The sequence below is a fragment of the Salvelinus namaycush genome, chromosome 5 (genome assembly GCF_016432855.1).
Source record: "Salvelinus namaycush isolate Seneca chromosome 5, SaNama_1.0, whole genome shotgun sequence".
NCBI classification, from domain to species: domain Eukaryota; kingdom Metazoa; phylum Chordata; class Actinopteri; order Salmoniformes; family Salmonidae; genus Salvelinus; species Salvelinus namaycush.
In genome coordinates, this window is record NC_052311.1 from 42114918 (window position 1) to 42140114 (window position 25197).

The following is a 25197-nucleotide window of genomic DNA, read 5'->3' on the forward strand; positions in this document are numbered from 1 at the left end:
TGAGAGCATCCCGTCGGGCAGTATCACCGCCTGTTACGGCAACTGCTCCGCCCACAACTGTAAAGCTCTCCAGAGGGTAGTGAGGTCTGCACAAAGCATCACCGGGGGCAAACTACCTTCCCTCCAGGACACCTACACCACCCGATGTCACAGGAAGGCTAAAAAGATCATCAAGGACTTGGTCTTTTACCAAATAGGGCTATCTTCTGTATACCAGCCCTACCTTGTCACAACACAACTGATTGGCTCAAACGCATTAAGAAGGAAAGAAATTCCGCAAATTAACTTTTAACAAGGCACACCTGTTAATTGAAATGCATTCTACCTCCATGAAGCTGGTTGAGAGAATGCCAAGAGTGTGCAAAGCTGTCATCAAGGCAAAGGGTGGCTATTTTAAAGAATCTCAAATATATTTTGATTTTTGATTTCAAATATATTTTGATTTGTTTAACACTTCTTTGGTTACTACATGATTCCATATGTGTTATTTCATAGTTTTGATGTCTTCACTATTATTCTACAATTTAGAACATTATAAAAAATAAAGAAAAACCTTTGAGTAGGTGTGTCCAAACTTTTGACTGGTACTGTATATGTACACAATAACCAAGTAGGAGACCTGAAAGGCAGGACAAATCAACATGACATATTCTTGTAAGGAATGGTCTGATATCAAACTCTTGATTCAAACCTTTAGGAGTCATGATACACAAACGATAAATCTAATACAATTCCCTTCTCAATTATCAGTATCTCCCCCCTCCTAGAATTCTTAACATGTTCGATACCAATGTATGCCAGAGAGCTGTTGTGACGAGTTTCCAAGCTAGCACTCGCAGTGAAATTGAGTAGAATGGCGAATTCTAAAATGTTGAAATGTTCTGAGACTGAAGCAAAGGTTTACACTGCAAAGGTATAACAGTTGTAATAACTATGCATTAATGTGAACCTACACTATGTAACTTCCAAGTACTGTAAATACTACCCAAAACAGTGGGACTTGACTCAACCCTGTCAAGTTCATAATAAACAGAGTATTTCAAGTGAGTATTCAGTTCAAGAATGAGATCTCTTTCATATGTCATGTTATTTACAGAGTTATATGTGACTCACCACCTGGATTTAGTCTTGTGTAGGAAAATGTGTAATGCTGTTTTTTTACATTGGATAAAAGTAAAGATGTTTTCATATCTAGTGAAGAGCTCTTCTTTGTCTACACACATTCACATCGTTCACACCCTCCTAAACTTTAGTCCCACCCATCTCGGAGCGCTCTCGGGGGGGAAAAACTTGATGCTCTGACCGATGATTTATTTACCTCTTGATAACATGAAAACAGCCTAACCAGCTCTGCTGGCAACAATTTCATTACGCTTTTTTTGCCGACATTTACTGACATTTACTGACCCTGAGCCTGCCTGACGTCCTGTACCATTGCCCCACTACTCTGGATTACCGACCTCTGCCCGCCCTGACCCTGAGCTTGCCTGACGTCCTGTACCATTGCCCCACTAATCTGGATTACCGACCTCTGCCCGCCCTGACCATGAGCCTGCCTGCCGTCCTATACCTTTGCACCACTACTCTGGATTATCTACCCCTGCCTGCCTTGATCTGTCGTTTGCCTGCCCCTGTTGCTGTAATAAACATTGTTATTTCAACACGGTCTGCATTTTCGTCTTACCTGAAACGTGATAGCACGAACTGTCCCTGTCTGACCCAACAGACTTGGACCAGATCCCCAACGCCATCTCCTCCCAAAGAGCCCTCATTGGTAGACACAAGGAGTTGCTTCGTGGTCTGATGGAAGGGTTCCGGGACATGGCCGAACGTCATGACCTAGCATTGGACGCTTTGCGGGAGAAATTCAGTGGGTTGCCTACTAGGCAGCCTACCACGACGGTAACCTCCCAGTCCCTCAGTAACCTGGCTGGTAGCAGCGCCGTCACCCCGGTTTCCCGGAGCGCTACGATGGAGATTCCAGAACCTGCCGGGCCTTTCTCTCCCAGTGCTCCATCATTTTCGAGCTGCAGCCTTCTTCGTTCCCCTCGCACCTCTCGAATATAGCGTACATTTTACGCTGATATCCGGGAGGGCACTGCCTGGGCCACGGTGGTGTAGGAGAAACAATCTGCCGTCTACCTCAGTCTGGAGGTATTCGTGGCGGAGGTGAGAAAAGCTTGAGGCTCCGGTGTCCGGGAGAGAGGCTGCCCGGAAGTTACTCAAGCTTCGGCAGAACTCCCTCAGTGTGGCAGACTATGCGGTGGATTTCTGCACGCTAGCAGCAGAGGGTACCTGGAAGCGCAGTTCGACACTTTCCTGCACGGATTATCGGAGGAAGTAAAGGACGAGCTTGCAGTCCGGGAACTATCGACAGATCTCAACTCACTCATCACTTTAACCATCTGGATTGATGGTCGGCTACGGGAACGTAAGGGACAAGAGGTCTGATTGCGGTCCCAATCGCTCACTCAAGGATCCCACCTTGCATCTGATGAACTCCGGAAGTCCCTGGCGTCTTCGTCCCTGAGAGGATCCGAGCTACCGGAGTTCCTCCAAGACCCTCCGAAGACTGCCAATTTTCCCCTTCCCAAGCCGATGCAGGGCTAGGCTGTCTCCAGCCGAACGCGTACGCAAACTTAACACCCAGAGCTGTCTGTATTGTGGTGCTGCCGGTCATTATGTGTCTACCTGTCCCATCGAGACCTAGCTCATTGGTAGGAATGAGTACTCTGGTGGGTCTTAAGGATAATGTTGCTTCTCCCTCTACTCACCCCCTTCTCCATGCCACCCTGCTGTGGGGTGACCAGTCCAAGTCTCTCCAGATACTCATCGACTTGGGGGCCGATATGAGTCTTATGGACGTTACCCTGGTGTCTGAGCTGGGCATCCCCACTCAACCCCTCTCCAGTCGCATGGATGCTAGAGCGCTGGACGGGTGCTCTGTAGGCCGTCACATCCTGATCTGTTTCACCTGTCCTTGTGCTTGTCTCCACCCCCCTCCAGGTTTCACCCATTTTCCCCATTATCCCCTGGGTACTTATACTGTACGTGTGTTCTCTGTTTGTCTGTTGCCAGTTCATTTTGTTTCGTCAGGCCTATCAGCATTTTTCCTCTCTTCCAGTCTAATGATTCTTCCTGTTTTGACCTTTTCTGCCCGCCCAGACCCTGAGCCTGCCAGACGTCCTGTACCGTTGCCCCACTACTTTGGATTGGCAACCCCTGCCTGCCTTGATCTGTCATTTGCCTGCCCCTGTTGCTGTAATAAACATTGTTACTTCAACACAGTCTGCATTTGGGTCTTACCTGAAATGTGATAATAACGTCCGCTAGGGAGCCAGCCAGCTAACATTAGCTAGCTAGGTAACAGTACACTTTAGCTTAAGACATATAGCTAGATAAACAATGAACTTAGCAAGGTAAACAACGTTTAAGATAACACACGTAACGTTAGCTAATGAGCCAGCCAACTAACATTAGATAGTTAAACAACAATGAACAAAGTGCCAACAATAACACGGTGCTGGGAGCTAACCAACCAGGTCCAATGTTAGCTAGCTAACATTAGGCTCTAACTAGAGAAGCAAACATCACTGGGAAACAAATAATAATGTCAGCTAGGGAGCCAGCCAGTTAACGTTAGCTAGCTAGCTAACAGTACACTTTAACTTGAAATGAAATCATTTTCTGTCAAAATTAGAAACGTGTAATATCTGAAAATGTAGCTAGCTCACGCTAGACTGTTACCTGTATACATCATTATGCATGATGGACGTGTCTCCCTGTCTGGAATGCCATACCACGGTTGCCCTTAGTTTGAATATGTAATCCGGAGACAGAGAAAACACCTATCTCTTTAGCTATCATATTCTAATTCCACTGATTTCAAAACTTGATCCTCCAGAAAGTGGAGAGTAACACTTATGCAGCTTCAAAACACAATAAAAAAAAAATGAAAGCCACATTCGACAGGATTACCAACATAGACTGACGAGCTCAAATAGACGGCAGACTTCAATATGGCAGACCAATCCGAACTCCTCTCTCGGCATTTCCAGCCCACTCATTATCTCAGCCAATCATGGCTAGTGGGAAGGTTGCTAACTTTTTCTGTGGAACTTTTTCTGTAGAAAGAGGAGTGGGAGGCCCCGGTGCACAACTGAGCAAGAGTAACAAGTACATTAGAGTGTCTAGTTTGAGAAAAAGACGCCTCACAAGTCCTCAACTGGCAGCTTCATTAAAAAGTACCCGCAAAACACCAGTCTCAACGTCAACAGTGAAGAGGCGACTCCGGGATGCTGGCCTTCTAGGCAGAGTTCCTCTGTCCAGTGTCTGTGTTCTTTTGCCCCTCTTAATCTTTTCTTCTTATTGGCCAGTCTGAGATATGGCTTTTTTTTGCATCTCTGCCTACAAGGCCAGCATCCCGGAGTCGCCTCTTCACTGTTGATGTTGAGACTGGTGTTTTGCAGGTACTATTTAATGAAGCTGCCAGTTGAGGACTTGTGAGGCGTCTGTTTCTCAAACTAGACACTCTAATGTAGTTGTCCTCTTGTGCACCGGGGCCTCCCACTCCTCTTTCTATTCTGGTTAGAGCCAGTTTGCGCTGTTCTGTGAAGGGTTCTGTGAAGCGCTGTTCTTGGCAATTTATTGCATGGAATAGCCTTCATTTCTCAGAACAAGAATAGACTGACGAGTTTCAGAAGAAAGTCTTTCTTTCTGGCCATTTGGAGCCTGTAATCAAACCCACAAATGCTGATGCTCCAGATACTCAACTAGTCTAAAGAAGGCCAGTTTTATTGCTGCTTTAATCAGAACAACAGTTTTCAGTTCTGCTAACATAATTGCAAAGGGGTTTTCTAATGATCAATTAGCCTTTTAAAATTATAAACTTGGATTAGCTAACACAGCGTGCCATTAGAACAAAGGAGTGATGGTTGCTGATAATGGACCTCTGTACGTCTATGTAGATATTCCATTAAAAAATCTGCCGTTTCCAGCTACAATAGTCATATACAACATTAACCATGTCTACACTGTATTTCTGATCAATTTGATGTTATTTTAATGGACACCTTTTTTTGCTTTTCTTTCAAAACAAGGACATTTCTAAGTGATCCAAAACTTTTGAACGTTAGTGTATATTACTCTTACAGAATTTCCATGTGGGCGAGGATATTGAAAATGTAACCAAAGCGTACTGGATTTTTAACTAGGACAGAATCATTTATAACTGACTTTAGGTACAGCAGATCCCCTTATTGTATGGGACACTTTTAAATGAGCCTTTAGAGGCCATGCAATTCAGTACTCCTCTATAAAACAAAAGCAATTTAGGTCAAATGAGTCCATATTAACAAAAGAAATAGAAAGACCTACAGTACAGATAGATAGCAATAAAAACTGTACCACAGAGGCTCAGAATAAGTCAGAGGAAAAACAAAAAGAAATGGAGGAACTTATTCAAGAAAGATCCAGTGTAATATATTATTTAAAAAAGCGAACTGGATGGAATATGGGGGAAAATGCAACAAATTATTTTTCAATCTTCAACATAGAAATGCTAACAAACATTGTTTTACTGAAACTTGTTACAAATGATGGAGTCAATCATGATTCACCGAATTATATTTTGAAAGAGGAAAGCATATGTTTTTGTTTCCGTCTCCTCCATCTCCACTAACCGAAGCGAATTGTTTTCCTATTAATAAAGTAAAATTAACATCTGTACAAAAAGACTCATGTGAAGTCCAAATTACAGAGGAGGAACTTCTTGCAATTAAATTAAAGCCTTTAAGTCTGGGAAAACGCTGGATGGTATACCAGTGGAAGTATTCCAAACTTTTTTTGATATACTCAGAGGACCATTATTAGCAAGTTTGAACCACTCCTATATAAATGGTAGATTATCGGACACTCAAGGTCTGATTTCATTATTACTGAAACAGGATCCAAGTGGTATATATAAAAACAATTGGAGGCCTCTTACACTTCAGTGTTGTGATGCAAAAATTATAGCTAAATGCTTAGCGCATAGAATTAAAAAGGTTTTGTCAGATATTATTCATCCTAATTAGACAGGTTTTTTACATGGACGATACATTGGAGATACATAACGGTTAAATAAAATAAAAATTGGAGATAATATAAGACAAGTACTGGATACACAAGAACGCTATGAAATATCTTGGAAACCAGGCTTGGTTTCCATAGCTGACTTTGAAAAGGCTTTTGTTAAAGTACGACTGGAGTTTATATATAAATGCCTGGAATACTTCAATTTTGGAGAATCTCTTTATGAAATGGGTTAAAGTTATGTATAGTAACCCTAGGTGTAAAATAGTACATCATGGCTACATCTCAGGTGTAGGCAGAACAATTTGCGTACACAGGCTGTTTGTGATAGATGAAAGCGCCTTGGGACACAAGTCATTTTTTATATCTCTCTCATGATTAGAAGGAGAGAGAATCAGAGCAGTAATCAGTACATACTCCTGCCTGGCAGCAGGTGGCTAATGGGGGGCCTTAGGCACCCACATCCTGCCTGCATATAGAACATCTGATTTGCTCCAGTGCATCTGATTGTAATGCATGCTAAATGAAAAACCCTGAGGACTGGGATGTTCTGAGAAGACCAGAGATACTGTACTTGCTACCTGGAAGGAACAAACCCAATGTACTCAGGATGCAGAGTATGAAACCTATGGTGTTAATTAAAAACCGGATGCATGTAGTTCAATTGAACAACACAATATGCACAACACATCTATGCAATGTTATGCCTTGATTAAATTTAATTTCTGTTTTAGGTCTCTGGAAGGGGAAAAGGAAAGTCTGAAAAAGCAAAATGTTATGAGCAAAGGGTATGTTCGACTGAGTGCACCTTCAGGTTGGGGACACACGTTGTTTCCCAAATGTCTTTCTGGGAAATGTGGCATTGTTGGAGTAATTGTTTTTTTGCCCAGGGGTGTTTTGGCAGAGCAAATATCTTGTACGATCACTGTGACCTCAGACATCAGACTTGAGGCCTGAAACTCTACGGTCTTATCTATTTGAAAGAATATACATTTATCTGTTGTTTTTATATCTGTGCACATACAACTGTGTACATGTACTTTTCTTCACTGAAGGAGAGGGACAACAATTTTCCTGTGTACTCTGGGCAGCCCAAGGAGCTCAGCATGTGATCTCAAAATCCACCTGCAGAATCCTTCCTGGATCACAAATTTCAGATTCTAAAGTTCTGTTCCATGTTTTGCGATAGACAAGTTCCAAAGACATCGAGACAGGTTTCTGTCCAGTGTTATACAACGGGTGGGTCTAATCTTGAATGCTGATTGGTTAAAATCGCTTTCCAGCTGGTGTCTGTTCCACAAATTGCCACCGGCTAAATCTATGACGTCATAATACCTATTTACTCTGTTCCATCTGGCTGCGCAATCCACTGTCTCATCGGCCCAGACAGGCACTTTATAAACTTGATCTCCACTATAAAAAGCATCTAGACATTATCTCACATTTCTTTTAGACTAACATTTCATTTTCAACAGCAGAGATTTGTGTTGACGTTGATGTCTGTCTGTCCGACATTTGCAACATTGTTTCAATATTCAAATTCGATCTCCTGCTGTCCCATAGTAATGAACGAGTCGAGACGAGACATACAGGCAGGCAAAGTTTCTCAGCCAGTCGAAATCATGAATCAGCTGGCATAATTTTTATGTATATATATATATATATATACAAAAAAATCAATTGAGAAAAGGTCAAACGAAACACAGCTTATTTGCAGTCTTTCCAGCTTCAGTTTGCAGTGATAGTGTTAGCTGTGTTGTTGGCTAGCTCCTCTGAACAACAGTGTCCTGACGAGGAAGCACATTTTCAATGCCAGGCGAAATCGCGCCTCATTGTCTCATGGATGTATCAAAATAAATGTCAATAGAAAACCGATTAAACAAATGCAAATTCTACTACTTTGATGTTATTCTCGCTGCACTTTTTGACATGACTGTAAATTAGCCGTAGTTGGCTAGCAAGCAAGGGATAAGAACGTTGCCAGCCAGTATGGCAATAGAACATTTAGAACGAACGACTGGGTCGCATCCATAGACAGAACAAAAACACTGAACGACTGGGTCGCGTCTCTAGCAACCCTAGATTTGTGTCGGGACTATATCTTGTAGAAGGATGAAATAGTATGAATAAATTAATCAAAATAATTTTTAAATGAATATGTCAATCATTATGTGAATATGTTTGTAAAAGTGATAATGCCCTCGAAGCCGGTATTTGGAGGATATATGCCAACTCTCGACATTATCTCGGACCTAACAACACCTGTGCCAATATATCATCCAAACACCGGCTTCTCGAGCATTATCATTTAATAATTCAACAGAGTGAACAAACTGCAGCACATTGTGTGTTCAATTAAAAGTTTACATTTTTTGCAAGAACAACAATTTTTACTAATAATGCTGTTTACATGGACATCTGGTAATCAAATACACAGCAGGAACTTGAATATACAATACCAGTCAAAAGTTTGGACACACCTACTCATTCAAGGGTTTTTCTTTATTTTAATATGTTTTACATTGTAGAACAATAGTGAAGACAACAGAATTATGAAATAACAGATATGGAATCATGTAGTAACCTAAAAAGTGTTAAACAAATCTAAATATATTTTAGATTCTTCAAAGTAGCCACCCTTTGCCTTGATGACAGCTTTGCACATTATTGGCATTCTCTCAACCAGCTTCATGAGGAATGTTTTTCCAATTGTCTTGAAGGAGTTCCCACATATTCTGAGCACTTGTTGGCTGCTTTTCCTTCAATCTGCAGTCCAACTCATCCCAAACCATCTCAATTGGGCTGAGGTCGCGTGATTGTGGAGGCCAGGTCATCTGATGCAGCACTCCATCACTCTCCTTCTTGGTCAAATAGCCCTTAGACAGCCTGGAGGTGTGTTTTTGGTCATTGTCCTGTTGAAAAACAAGTGATAGTCCCACTAAGCGCAAACCAGATGTGATGGTGTATCGCTGCAGAATGCTGTGGTAGCCATGCTGGTTAAGGAGACTGCGTGAATCAGGCCTTCATGGTCAAATTGCTGCAAAGAAACCACTACTAAAGGACACCAATAATAAGAAGAGACTTGCTTGGGCCAAGAAACACACACAATGGACAACAAACAGGTGGAGATCTGTCCTTTGGTCTGAAAAATCCAAATTTGAGATTTTTGGTTCCAACCGCCGAGATGCAGAGTTGGTGAACAGATGATCTCTGCATGTGTGGTTCCCACCGTGAAGCATGGAGGAGGAGGTGTGGGGGTGTTTTGCTGGTGACACTGTCAGTGATTTATTTAGAATTCAAGGCACACTTAACACACACACGTACACACACATATATATATATATATATATATATATACACATTATATACAGTGCCTTTGGAAAGTATGCAGACCACCTGGCTTTTTCCATATTTCGTGACGTTACAGATTTATTCTCAAATGTATTGTTTTTTTTTGTCATCAATCTATACACAATACCCCATGATGCCAAAGCATCAGTATTCAGACCCTTTACTCAGTACTTGTTGAAGTACCTATGGTAGCAATTATAGTATCGAGTTTTCTTGAGTATGACGCTACAAGCTTGGCAGACCTGTATTTGGGGAGTTTCTGCCATTCTTCTCTGCAGATCCTCTCAAGCTCTGTCAGGTTGGATGGGGAGCATTGCTGCACAGCTATTTTCAGGTCTCTCCAGAGATGTTCGATCCGGTTCAAGTCTGGGCTCTGGCTGGGCCACCCAAGGACATTCAGAGACTTGTCCCGAAGCCACTCTGTGTTGTCTTGGCTGTGTGCTTAAAGTCGTTTGTTCAGTTCATCTTTCCCTCGGTCCTGACTAATCTCCCAGTCCCTGCCGCTGAAAAACATTGTCATAGCATGATGCTGCCACCACCATGCTTCACCGTAGGGACGGTGCCAGGTTTCCTCCAGACGTGACGTTTGGCATTCAGGCCAAAGAGTTCAATGTTGGTTTCATCAGACCTGAGAATTTTGTTTCTCATGATTTGAGAGTCTTTAGGTGCCTTTTGGCAAACTCCAAGCGGGCTGTCATATGCCTTTTACTGAGGAGTGGCTTCCGTTTTTCCACTCTACCATAAAGGCCTGACTGGTGGAGGGCTGCAGAGATGGTTGTCCTTCTGGAATGTTCTCCCATCTCCACAGAGGAAGTCTGGAACTGTCAGAGTGACAATCGGGTTCTTGGTCACCTCCCTGACCAAGGCCTTTCTCACCCGCTTGCTAAGTTTGACTGGGCGGCCATCTCAGTCAGAAACTTCTTCAGTCAGGAACCACCAAAAACAGAAATACCTTACTTACATAAGTATTCTTGACCCTTTGGTATGAGACTCTGAAACTTCTTCCAGACTTGGAAACTTCTTCCATTTAAGAATGATGGAGGCCACTGTGTTCTTGGGAACCTTCAATACTGCAGACATGTTTTGGTACCCTTCCCCACAATCCTGTCTCGGAGCTCTATGGACAAGTCCTTTGACCTCATGTCTTGGTTTTTGCTCTGACATGCACTGTCAACTGTGGGACCTTATACAGGTGTGTGCCTTTCCAAATCATGTCCAATCAATTGAATTGACCACATGCGGCCAATGAAGTTGTAGAAACATCTCAAGGATGTTCAATGGAAACAGGATTCACCTGAGCTCAATTCCGAGTCTCATACCAATGGGTCTGAATACTTATATAAGTAAGGTATTTCTGTTTTTTGCAAAAAAAAATCTTAAAACCTGTTTTCGCTTTGTCCTTATGGGGTGTTGGGTGTAGATTGATGAGGGGGAAAATTACTTTAATCAATTTTAGAATACGACTGTAACATAACAAAATGTGGAAAAAGTCAAGTCGTCTGAATACTTGCTGAATGCAGTGTGTATATATATTTATGGTGTTATGTGCCATGTTTTTCGAAAGACATGCAAGACAGGTTTTAGTCCATTTTACTAATTACCATTGCCCACAACCTGATCTAAACTAAGTTTGTACAAATGTTGCATAATGAATATAATGACTGAAATGTAAAAATATATATTCTTACATGGATATCCAAATTCAACTCCATATCACCGAACATACCGCAGTCCTCAACGACATAGTTCCTGGGTTCATTTTTCATTCAATATGTAGTTGTAGCTGATGTGCCATCAACCCACTCCCAGTCTCCCTCTATTTTGATGTAATGCAGGCCAATCCAGACTTTCAGAAATGCTTTGAATCCATATATAAATTCCTGTTCCGCTTCGCTGTTATGATCACCAGGTCTAACCCTCTCTTCTGACAGTCCTGTCTTCTCTCTTGCCAGGATTTCTTCTCAGTGGAGAGGTAGTAGATGGATTCTCCAAACGTCCTCTTTCCATTGAGCTCCATGTCCAGTTTGTTCACCTTTTCCTGTAACTGGTCTTTCTCTTTCGTGAGGGTGTTGAATCTGGCCTGTTGGTGTTTCCCTGCATGATAGTACTGACCAAGGAGTCCATTTTATTGAACAGTCAGTCCTATGATCCCAACCATTAGGAGAACACACAGCAGCCCCAGACACATAGCTCTGGAGGGCCTCTTCCACCTCTGAAGATGTAGAGAGAGTTGAGCACCAACACCACCTCCAATATTCATCGTCTTCATTGTGCTGGATTCCTCGTTTTCAAATCCATCTTCCTTTGCAACAAGGTCCTCTGACATCATTACACATTTGTATGATAAAATACAGTAACTGGTGCTGTTATCTCAGCTCTAGTATGGGGCTTGTACCTGTGTCTCTGCCAATTATAATGCTCTGATTTGTGTGTGGCTTACTGCGATTCACAGTTTTTTTGTAACAGGACACAAAACACAAAACAAAACAAAACAGAACAGCCCTGTCCTCGTTTGACTCCAAATATTCTTAGTTGGAATGCAATGTCTGATAATACTTCCACCCTACTGCGCATTACTTTTTATACACCAAAAACATACACTTTTATTCATTACTATTGCCCAAACCTCGTCTAAACTGAGTTTGTACAAAAATACACCCTGCAGCTTACCCTTTTTTGCCAGTATTGTAAATATTGACCAAACATATTTCAGACTTTCCAGAGATAATCCTTATTATCCATTATCCTTAGGAGAAAGCTGTCATCGGTAAGTATATTGCCTGTTCAGAGTATCCCTTAGCTAATATATTTTATTCCACAGGAGACAGATGCATGATTAATGATCTTATTCATATTAATTAGCTTTGGAGGGCAGCTTCTCTAAAATGTTTACAGTCTCATAGCATGGTGTGTACAACCCCTCCCCCACCCGGTGTATAGTCAAATATGAGTCATAATTGTGCTGGCGAAACAAGTGGCAGCAGTCTTTAACCAAACAGTGCCGTGTTCAAATCAAATCAAATTGTATTGGTCACATACACATGGTTAGCAGATGTTAATGCGAGGCTAGCAAAATGCTTGTGCTTCTAGCTAAGACAGTGTAGTAATATCTAACAAGTAATCTAAGAAATTCACAACGACTACCTTATACACAGAAATGTAAAGGGATGAATAAGAATATGTACATAAAAATATATGGATGAGCGATGGCCGTGTAGCATAGGCAAGATGCAGTAGATGGTATAGAATACAGTATATACATATGAGATGAGTAATGTAGGATATGTAGACATTATTAAAGTGGCATTATTTAAAGTGAAAGTGACTAGTGATACCTTTATTAAATAAATGTATTACATTTCTTAAAGTGGCCAGAGATTTGAGTCTGTGTGTTGGCAGCAGCCACTCTATGTTAGAGATGGCTGTTTAACAGTCTGATGGCCTTGAGATAGAAGCTGTTTTTCAGTCTCTGGGTCCCAGCTTTGATGCACCTGTACTGACCTCGCCTTCTGGATGATAGAGGGGTGAACAGGCAGTGGCTCGGGTGGTTGTTGTCCTTGATTATCTTTTTGGCCTTCCTGTGACATCGGGTGCTGTAGGTGTCCTGGAGGGCAGGTAGTTTGCCCCCCCAGGACAGTACAGATGCTGTTTAATCATAAGTAAATAGTCAAAGCTGTGTGGAAACATAAGTGGGTGGGTGAGATAAAAACCCTCACATACAGCTAGCATATGTTACATGCAAGGGAGGGAGCAGATAGCTTGTTAAGTCCGCTGTTATCTACCTGCTGGGTCGATAAACTAGAATTCAAAGAGCAGATATCTTATCAACTCACAAAATACCAGCCCATCCACGAAAGCACAAAATGTGCAAAATATACTTTAACTATACATTAATATTTGTACCTCAACGTGGGTAGAAAGAACATGACCTTGTACCAAAAAACGTATCCCAAAAGCATACCCAGGATGGAACCAGGTTTGACTGGTACAGCCCTCAACAATAGTCAATAATAGCCCTTACTTTCATCCTCTTCAGATTGAAATAAATATATCTCAGTCCTCCAAAATCAACTGTACAAGATGTGGTTGGAGTGTGTTTGTGCTTTTGAGAAAAAGAGTGACCTTGATACAGTACTGTACGCTAGAACCATGGATGTTCTCTGTATGATTAAAGAGTTTCATTTATTGCCTAATAACTGGTACAGATGTAGGATCTTAATTTGTTGCTGAGAATTTTCCTGAGCCGCAGGAAATGCAGATGAGTTTCGTGATTTGCATAAATTCTCTGAAAACCTGCACTAGCACACGGTTATTTTAACAGTATTGCACTTTTCATGTAGCCTCATTTTGGCCGGCTAATAGCCTAACCACTATTCAAGCAACATTATGGACTAAAAGTTCAAATCCATTTGCTGCAGGATTATGCTGCGACAATACTGGTCAAATTAAGATCCTACATCTGTAGGGGACAGCATTATTTATTATTCTTATTGCTGAGCATGGTGACCCATGCATGATGACCCATGGTGATCCTTAAAAGTAAGAGGTAGTAAAATAGCTAGCCAAGAAGATTATGAGTAAGGATAAAGTGTATATTTGGATGGGAACTAGTGGTGTTTATTGTCCTGAAGGAAGCATGCTACCAACAAAATAATTCACAAAAAGTTCACAAGAAAGATTGGTTCTGGAATCAACTTCATCTCCACATTCTTGGAGGGCTATGCTTCCGGGATGAGATCGTTTTCATGTTTTATGTTTTATGTATGTTTTGTGCTCCAAGTGTGTTTACTAAGACTACTAAGTACTAGAGATGGCATTTTTCACGCTTTCTGATGTGAGACATTTATTCCTGCAGAACTGGGTGGCGCTGGATGATGTGGCTGATGATTGGCTGCTTTCTAGTGCAAAAAGATAAGCACATTCTGTATTCATGCCTTGCAAACCAATCTATTCTGAGCGATGCCAGTGGTCCATTGCCTGGGCTAAACAGTCCAATTCAGCACATTAGCCAAATGCCACATTCAGGAAATTAATTCTTCTCTCATGGGCCAGCTGGTTGTTACCTATTACCTCAATGGAAATCAAGACTTGATTGAGGGAATAAAAGTGAACTACAGATGGTCAATTTCCAAAACATCTACCTTCATCACAATAGTGTATATTGTATGTTCACAGTAGACAAAAATACACCAAATTAAATCAGTGAGTCTTTTCATGAGGAAACATATTGCTTGTCACAACATGATCAACAGTTTAATGTGATATGAACATGTATAAGCACTGCATTGGCAAATTATAAAAGTGTAGATTTTTTCCAGGATAATATGGCACAAAAAAAAGCATTTTACATTTGCCCAAACATTTTAGAAATTCAAATACGGATAGGTATTTTACAGAGTGACACGTGTCGAAAGTTTCTTCCATTCCAGAAAGTAAATATTTGATTCATTGTGTTCTGGAGCAGAAACTAATTGTGGGCGACTGAAAGAATCCTCAGGAGTCTTAATTCATCAAGAGAGTCTTCATTAATATTAAACACACTGATAATGAGTAATGAGGGATTAAAAGGAATAATTTAACATGATTATCACTTGGTAGTCTCTGGGTTGCATTAATCCGTAAATACAAAATAAAATAATTAGTAGTTCCAAATAATTAGCAGTTCCAATGATTCTATGGGCAGCTGAGTTTGAGTGTAATTGTAAATTTGCTGATGCTCTTATGTGGTGGTGAGTGAAAACGTGACAAGAGTCACGTTGCTTTGCAAGGTGGTTGGTTGGTTGGTTGGTTGTGGGGAATGTAAATTGCAGGATTTGCAATCTGTGAGTATCAGAAGTTTCCACTCCATGGATGTTCTTGTTTTCTTACCCTAACCCGAACACTTACCTTAACCACTTGCTACAGTAGCATACCTAACCTTACCCTGCCTACCACTTACCCTAACCACTTAATAGCATGCCTAAACCTAACCCATTCTAGATGTTCATTGCTGATATTTGTTTATGCTAAGTAAGAGTGTGCAACAGCGCCTCGCTATGGAGAAAGCCACACACCGTACAATGAACACAAAGTGAGTTTCCCATGGCAGTACTCAAATATATACAAATCCGTATGAGATAGTTTTGTCCTGTACCACGGATAGAAATAACCAAAGTCCTGTCTCTTCCATGTTTTTTGTTTTTTACTGTATTCATTCTTGTTCTCTATCTACAACCACTGTGATTATTATTATTTGACCCTGCTGGTCATCTATGAACGTTTGAACATCTTGGCCATGTATTGTTATAACCTCCACCTGGCACAGCCAGAAGAGGACTGGCCAACCCTCAGAGCCTGGTTCCTCTCTAGGTTTCTTCCTAGGTTCCTGCCTTTCTAGGGAGTAGTTCCTAGCCACCGTGCTTCTACATCTGCATTGCTTGCTGTTTGGGGTTTTAGGCTGGGTTTCTGTATAGTACTTTGTGACATCGGCTGATGTAAAAAGGGCTTTATAAATACATTTGATTGATTGTTGATAGAGTAGACAATCCCTGATTGGATTATGTTAACCAAACAAAATATTTAAATATTTATAAAGAGTATTAGCTAGCTTTTGACACATAAAATGAGAAGTGACTTTTTCAAATCTCTCACATATACTAAACTATCAAACATGGATGTGGTATTAGCTGTGAAAAGGGGCAGGATATACTTTTGTGAGAATAATTATGTGTTTTTTCTGTTTACTTCTGATTGTAAGTGGTTACCACAGACAAACAAAATCTTGGCAGCCTCTGATCTTTGAAGATTTTCCTTTAGTTTACTCTGTAATGATAAAGGGGAAATGGAAGTCAAAGGGTAACGAGATCCCACACAATAACTTTGAAGCAAGGTTGCTCAGTGATCCAGCACTAAGATAAAACCACATACTGTACCTGTACAAGTTCTAATGTACAAGCCAAAGTCATCACAAAACAATACGCCAGAAAACATGGACTTAAGCTTTCCATATCATACACCAATTCAATAAATAAGATAAAGTAGGCTTATATTGAGTACACATTATAGTTTTTAAATAGTTTATACAATAGCGTTATTAAAAATCCCAACGTGTTTTTTTCCATTAAACTCTATTACAGATGGCAAGACAGGTTTAAGTTATACGGACAACATTTCCCTTGTATACACATTGGCAACTCGCAACAAGAGAATTGGCCATTACATTCAAACAACAAAATGCTTTCTCTACAAAAAAATATTAAACTTTAAAGAGAAAAATTACACTGTGTGCATTTTTTATATTCTGGGCAATAGAGAAATAGCTAATATTTTTTAACAATTCAAAACTACTCCATGATAGGATACCATGTGAAATTTACAGCAGTAACCTCAGGCTTTAATATGTAGAGTGAAGCTATATTATAGACGCTCATTTCAATAGCTACTTAAGACAGCAGAAATACAGCATCACAAAGGACCAACAATATGCACATATAAGAAGGCAAATGACCAAACATTCACAGTTTTGATGTATGATAAGATGGTCAGTGAGATATCAAAGTCCACATTCTTTCCATTCCTGAGAGTCAGACTCAGCAATCTTCCTGTGATCACGGCAGAGAGAACGAGAGAGAAAGCAAGATAGAGGAAGAGAGGGAGAGAGAGGGAGCGAGAGAGAAAGAGAGCTGCTCACTACACACGTGATCGTATGTCCAGTATGGCACATCGTCTGGCGTGGCGTTATTCTGATGATGGAACTACGTAGCTTGAGTGCATATCCAGTTTCCTTCATATTGTCTTCATGCAATCTCTGAATTAAAACATGGAATCTCATAGCATTATATGTCTCAGAAGGCCCCCTTGAAAACAACCAATCATCATGGCCGTAGTTGAGCTGGCACTCGGTGACCTCCAATCAGACGTTGGTGCAGTTGGTGGAGGGTGGTGTGTTGTCCACCTTGCTGCGGAACTCCTTGAGTTCGTTGAGAGGGGAGTTGGTAATCTGACACCTGAACACCTGCTTGTAGGCCTTTCTGAAGTTCTCCGAGAGGAAGGCATAGATGACAGGGTTGACGGAGGAGTTGCTATAGGCCAGGCAGTGGGCCGCCACCCGGAACAAGAAGGACCACTGGGTCAAGGGGAAGTTGCCGAACTCCACCCACAGGTGGACCACATGGTGGGGGAGCCATGACAGGCAGAACACCACCACCACTACAAGAACCGTCTGGGCAGTCTAGTGGGGAGAGAGAGGGGAGAGGGGGGGGGGGGGGGGGGGCACAGGGTAAGAGGTCTCCAAGTATGAAGGGTGGCATTTGTCCACTACAGTTTTATCTTTCATAAAAATGAAAAAAATTCTGAATGCATCTTTTAATGTCAATACATTGTCTATTTGTTATAACGGTGTGCGTCCACTAAGCATGTGACGTGTATGACCTTGTCTCTTTATGAGATTATCTTTCAGTAGAATCTGGGATGTTCTCATGTCTTTTGCCAAAACTAGCATAGTTAAAGGTGGCACCTGTCAGTGAAATGCCAATTTCATGCTTGCTGGCCTGCTCTGCCTTTCCCCTGCATTCCTGGCTTGCAGATTGATTTACCGTTGTGTTAAATAATTAGCACACAACATGGGAGATATATTAAAGAGCGGGAACATACTAAAAAGGCATCGGGGCTGGGCTGGAGATGTTTAAAAATGTGTCTGCTTGCTTTCCACTGCTATTTGGGTAAAAGGGAGGCTCGAGTGTCTGCCTGCCACAGCAGTCCCCGAGCCCCACTAACAGGGTAGCCCATGGAGCTTTTACAGGAAACTGGGAAATGATGCTGAGAAAAAAGGAGGGAGGGATGGCAGAGAGAAAGATATATGGTCAAAGACCGATAGGAACGCAGACAATAAAAAACAGACCTGTAGTATAAAGACAGACAGAACGACAGAAAGATCAGACATACAGACACAGAGGGGTAGATGTAACTAAGTAATGAATTGATGAACTGAGGTTTTCAGTAAGCTTGGTGGCATCATGAAAATGTACATAAGTCCAGCTCAAACACCTACCATTCAGCACTACAACCAGCCCAAAATCAACATCAACCACATTGTCTCAAAAGGCACAGCCACAGAAAAAAAAATCTCCCTTTCACCTGTTCCCAAGGTCTCCTTTGAAGACCAGCAGAACTGACTGTACACTGAACTCCCAATCATTCAGAGCTGTCAAATTGGTATGTGTAGCGTTCAATTACTCATTCAACAGTCAAATCCCAAATTTAAAACGGAAATAACCTTGCACTGTTATTTATTTTTTGTCATCATTAGTTAAGTCTAGGTGTTTGAGTCTATGTGGTGTTTCTCTTGAAGACCGAGCACAGCTAATTTGACGGTGACAACTTGTGAATCTGTAAATAGTTCTTGGACTCATATATGGAAATATAAATATATAAATCACTCTCTTAAGCTACTGTATATGGTATAGAAGAGGAATCTGAATCGGTATGTATAGTACAGCACACACACATGCCCACACACACAAACACACAAACACACACACACAGTCAGAGGGGCTAAAAATCCCCCCAAAAGATAAAATCAATGAAGTGAAACAGTGGAGGTAGAATATTGTGACTTCCCCTCTGCCATCCTCACATTGAAGGGCTTTAGCTCCTCATTTAGAGGTTTTTGGAAGAGCCAGTCCAGTATTGGCATCCATAACAATTCCTGTGTGCTGTTTAAATGCCTAAATGAATGAAATAACTGTGAGTAAAACTGTTAAATCTGCTAATTAACTGTGCCCTACGCAGGGAATTCATTAAAACATAGCGGCATGCCAATCCAAAACAAACCCATTACCTACTCCAGGGAACTATTTTTTTTTTGCAGAACAGCCTAAATATGTTTTTTTAAGACTGCAATCGCTAACAACCGTCTGTTGACATTTCATTTATTTGAGTATGTTTATTATGAAGTGTCAGAAAGTACTGGAATTCATATGACACATCACATTTATAACCAAGTGCACGATACAAAAAAATCCAGGTTTATCTGGCCTCGTGTCACGATTCCCTTTATAATAATCCAAACACGTTGTCAAGATTATTTTTCAGGAGTGGATTGAAAGTACAACATTTACTCAATATGCTTGTCACAGGGGATTACAGGAGCTTTAGAGAGATCCCTATGAGCACAAGATGTTGAAAATACGTATTTTTTGGGGCGTGCTCACTTGGATGCCACACGCGGCAGTCTAAAAACACCCTGTCCTCCTTCTGTGTGTACCCAGGGCTGATAAGTGGAGACGTTTTATAACAGTGGCTATAGTAGCATTGTTTTCCCAGCTGCTCCTCCCAGCTGCGCCGTTTCACAGCATTGGAGGAGTTACTGAACTGACGGCTGGAGTTCGAGGCCAGTGTACAAAGCATTATGAACACCTGCTCTTTCCATGACATAGACTGACCAGGTGAATCCAGTTGAAAGCTATGATCCCTTGTTAAATCCACATCAATCAGTGTAGATGAAGGGGAGGAGACAGGTTGAAGAAGGATGTTTAAGCCTTGAGACAATTGAGACGTGGATTGCGTACGTGTGCCATTCAGACCGTGAATAGGCAAGACAAATGATTTAAGTGCCTTTGAACAGGGTATGGTAGTAGGTGCCTAGCGCACCGGTTTGTGTCAAGAACTGCATCGCTGCTGGGTTTTTCACACTCAACAGTTACCAGTGTGTATCAAGAATGGTCCACCACCCAAAGGACATCCAGCCAACTTGACACAACTGTGGGAAGCATTGGAGTCTACATGGGCCAGCATCCCTGTGGAACGCTTTTGACACCTTGTAGAGTTCATGCCCTGACAAAATTGAGGCTGTTCTGAGGGCAAAAGTGGGAGGTGGAACTCAATATTAGGAAGGTGTTCTTAATGTTTTGTACACACAGACACACAAACACACAATTGATTATACCTTTAATTGAATACCTTGTCTCTTGATCTGCCTATGGACACAGCGTCAGTTTACTTTACTCATTTGACGCATTTAATTGTATCCACAGTGAAAGCTTTAACTGTAAATAAATTAGGCTGGTTGGGTGAGATGATTGACGACTGAAACATGCGCATCGATTTGAACCAGGCAGCAGTATCTCATCAGCTAGGTTTCCATCCAATTGGCGACATATTTTCATTAGTATATTCTAAAATCTGCATAAAAACAATATGTGCATTTTCCCACCAGAGATGTATTTCGATTAAATTGGCTTCTTGCGGCTGTGCGTGATGACGTAGTGCACATAAAAATCACTTTTGTGATTTATGTATCAGTTGTATCATGTAGCAGCTTTTAAAAAAAATATATAAGTTAAATGGGTTTCCATCACATTTTCAACTCTACTGATGGTTTTGTCACAAAATAAATTACGTTATTTGGCGAATGTGCCCCCTCTGGTATTGGCACGTGCGCCTTAGTCAACAGCTCGCAGATACAATGCGGGTATAGCCTACATGATGAGATTATTATGGACAAAATAGCGATATTGTTTTTATTTGTCAAATAGCAGCCAAGCATCGATCATCATGTCACCAGAATAAGACCCTCGATATTTATTGGAAAGGAGCATCAAGTTCATCATAATTTATTTCATTTGTAGCCTAATAAAATGAATTATTTCCTGAGTCGTAGTGGGAGGACCACACAACATGTAATGGAGTCACGCGATTACGTGATATGATGGTTATTATTAAAAGCGTATCTCGCATAATTCATTTTACTGACACAAAAAGATCCCACCTTGTCTGAAGTATTTAGTTGTGTTGACATTTGGAAAGTTTACCGACAAATTAGCTGTTTCCATCAGGCCTGTTGTGTCATTTATCCGACATGTACTTTACTCGCATGAAAAGGTTGGATGGAAACCTGATTATAGTGAAGCTATTCCTATAGACAAATGTTTCAGTAATCAGAGTTTATACTTATTGAATGACATTGAAACTGTCTAAATGTGACAAAACGAGAATACATTTTTGTAAACACTTAGTTCAGACCATCATTAATATGTTATTGTTTAGTTATGTGTACGCCATATGGACCAGTGTCTGGGCATATTGTAATGGCCAACACTAATGAGCCAATGTATTTAAAAAATCTGAGGACACTACTGAACCGTTTATTTGGAGTATATTGGCTAGAACAAATATAGATCTCTGAGGCCCATATTTTGGTGTGTGATACAGGTCTGACAGACGGTCAGCGCCAGGCGAGCAGCAGCAGCGGGTTAGCTTAGACAGGCAAATGGCCATTAAGAAGAGTAATAGCTTTAAGTCCAGTTTGATTGCACTTTCCCACCCTGCTGCTTCACTCAAGTGTGGTAATTGACAGGCGCTTCAGGGACATTGTAGATGGAATGTACCGCCGATACCAAGTGCCTTATATTCAACTTACAATACTGACTAAGTTTATCGGTTATTTTTCTTCACTCGACTATTATGTTTGCCTAGAAAACTGGCAATGGGATGTTGGTTCTTCCATGGTATACGTTGCAGGTCTACGCAGGTGCATAATGCACCCCCCAAAAATCTGAGCTGGCACAAAGTACGTGAGGATGGCTGGGGGGTGGTCCGAAGGGGAGCGGAGGTTGGAGATGTTTGCCTTGTTCAAACACCTGAAACAGCTTTTTCCTACAATCTAGAGCCATAATCATTATGATTGATTCTATGTCAATAATATGTATATTTGGCTGCATATCTAAGCATACCTCTTGAGCTGTCTGGGGTTCTTCTTTTAAAGAAACTAAATATGCTTCTCTGCATCTCTGCTAAGATCTGGGTAAAAGATTGAAAGGTGTGTGAGTTTTGTTCAGTACATGTAGTTATTGCTTTCTTTTCTAAAGTCGACCGATCTTGCCAGAAAACATGTCAGCTAAGATGGACAAGATAGCTACTCTAACTTGATTGATAGCATGAAATGGCTTCTTGGTAGCTAGTTATGAGTTTGCGAGATAGGGAACTTATCTGTGCTAAAGCCAACTTCATAACATTTCTAGGTGGCTAGTGGTATTACAGGGAAACAACAACCAAAAATATATTATTCATTTATATATATATATTTTTTAAACAGAACAAATCGGATATTGGGCATGACACCTCTGGCTCTATGCTTTTATACACAATGTCTCTGAAAATGGCACATTACTAAACGACTTGAACCAAATTGATAATCAACATCATTATAAACATCATCATAAAGTGCATTGAAAAGTAAGAGGGATTGGACATTGAACATTGCATGATATGTTTGCTATGATTATATCTTTGAAAACATCTTATCCAAACAGTGTTTTTAGACTCCTAGATCTCTAGACAAGATGTCTAGAAAAAGTATTAAAGTAAAAATGTTAAACAACAAAACAGGGTCACCGTCACTTGTTTGCCACATAGCTGAGCTGTGACGAGGCATAAGTCCTCTCAAAATCATAGAACACTCTTTAAATGCAAGGACTGACAGGCTAAGATAGTTCAACTCCTAGATATAGTTTAAACCATATTTTGAAGCTATACAATGTTTCTTTACATTCTTTGTGTTTGTAAACAAGTAATAAAACCTATTTTGGGGTTATGATAAAACCCACAGTGGGTCATAGTGCTAAGCTCGTGAGACATGTATAAGTTATATTCTTCAAGAATCATTAAGTAAATATTAAGAATTGAAAAGACCAATGCACAGCTTCCTAAATCCCAGACTGCAGCTTTAAATCCTAGACTGCTGCTGGACAACTGGTGTGGGAGACTGTAATACTGCAACATACTACATTTGTGGGGCTGTCCGCCATACAACTAATGATCATCATCAACAGTCAATATGTAAAATGTGATGAATGGTTTTACATACCTTCTTTTTCGACACCTCTGACTTTTTGGACATGTTTCTGAGTTTTTTGTGCAGGTGATTTAAAACCTGAAAATGCATAAAGAATTGTGTGATGACATACCAAACGATCCATTTAAGCCTATGCTATAACAAATATACAATAACATTATATTGACATAATTGATTTTCAAAGGCTATCTAATTGATGTCTTAGTTGTCCCCATTTTAGATTGCCCAAACTCATAAATTGACATATGTAAAGGCATTCATAACGCATTGCGAATACAATTCTCTATCAATACAATAATAAATAAATCAGGATTGCTTGCTTACCTTTGCGTAACAGAACGAAATCAGCAACAGGGGCAATACATAACCAAAAACAAACGTGCAAACAACATAGACTTTCTTTTGGTTTTGATCCGGCCACACTTCCCAGCAATAGGTGTGATTCTCGTCTCTCTGGTATATGTTGTGTATAACCGCGACTGGCGCTGCCATGGCCAAAGAGAGTATCCAAATGACCACCACTCCGATCAAAGCGTGATTTGACACGCGGATTGAGGACGACTTTCTGGAGTGAACAATGGCAATGTAGCGGTCCACCGACATTGCGGACAAGGTGAAAATACTGACCAGCATGGAAACGGTGAAGAAATAATGAATGAACTTGCAGATGAATGCACCCAGAACCCATGTCGGCATCATGTAAATAGTTGACTGAAAAGGGATGCAGAAAAGCAGGTAGGACAGGTCGGCGATGCTAAGGTTGAGGATGAATATGTTGGTGGTGCTCCGTGGTTTTCCGGGTTTACTATGGGCCAGCACCGTGATAACCATGGAGTTCCCCAACACTCCAAGCGTAAAGATGAGTCCGAAAACCAAAAGCGTAATGAAGTTGTCCATGCCAATCCCAAACAAAAGTTTCTGATTTTCCTCCTCGACATCCGTTCTGTTGACATACCATGGTGCAAATTCGGTTAGGTTGTCCAAACCAGACGAGTTCATCACTTTTTCTAGCGCTGAACTATTTTCAAATGTAAGTGAAGGAGCAACAAATGCCTTCATATGTCTTCCTGGGTCGTTTGACAGTAGCTGGCAGGCGTTTTTGCCAATTCAGATAATTAAAGCATAATTTGTCTCAAAGTCTCTTGAGTCTCTTGAATGCAGCCATCACACAATATTGTATCTAAATTCGTTGCAATGTTCCTCATTGTTTTTCGATACAATGTAAGTGAAGATACTTTTTATGAGACATTTTGTCAATATGTCTGAAGTTAGCGGTCCAGAGGGTACTGTTCTATATTTGATTGGTGCGTAATGCAGTTTCTCTCTCCACCTGATGCGTCCTCAGTCGCTGGATGGCTTCGCTCAAATCCCTCCTCGCCCTATTTCCCCCTACATATTATAGAAGGGGCTGGGCAGCGCGTCTCACGTCAGCTTTCAGTACCACGCCCAAGATGTACTAAAAAGCACTCCAAAATTAAATTTGGCCTGTCCACGTTCTCGTGGCCATAATTATGCACAATGCGATGTATAAGACATCGAATGACATCATTCTCTTGTAGGCTAACATGTGGGGTGATTGCAATTGTTAACAGCAGTCTAATATACACTGAGTGTACAAAATATTCGGAACACCGTCCTAATATTGAGTTGCACCCCATTTTGGCCTCAGAACATCCTACATTTGCCGGGGCATGGACTCTTCAAGGTGTCGAATGCATTTCACAGGGATGCTGGCCGATGTTGACTCCAAAGATTCCCACAGTTGGCTGCATGTCCCTTGGGTGGTGGACCATACTTGATACACACGGGAAAATTTTGAGCGTGAAAAACCCAGCAACGTTGCAGTTCTTGACACACTTAAACCGATGCGCCTGGCACCTACTACTATACCCCGTTCAAAGGCACTTACATATTTTGTCTTGCCCATTCACCCTCTGAATAGC

General features: G+C 41.1%; 1 protein-coding gene across 1 annotated transcript; it reads right to left on the reverse strand.

The window, feature by feature from the left end:
- Positions 1 to 17314: 17314 nt before the first annotated feature.
- Positions 17315 to 24253, reverse strand: LOC120047118 (galanin receptor type 1-like). Its single transcript, XM_038992656.1, has 3 exons — positions 23579 to 24253; positions 23267 to 23332; positions 17315 to 17632 (listed from the first exon to the last, which is right to left on the reverse strand). Exons 1-3 carry the CDS (start codon positions 24251 to 24253, stop codon positions 17315 to 17317), a joined length of 1059 nt encoding a protein of 352 aa, XP_038848584.1.
- Positions 24254 to 25197: the final 944 nt, after the last annotated feature.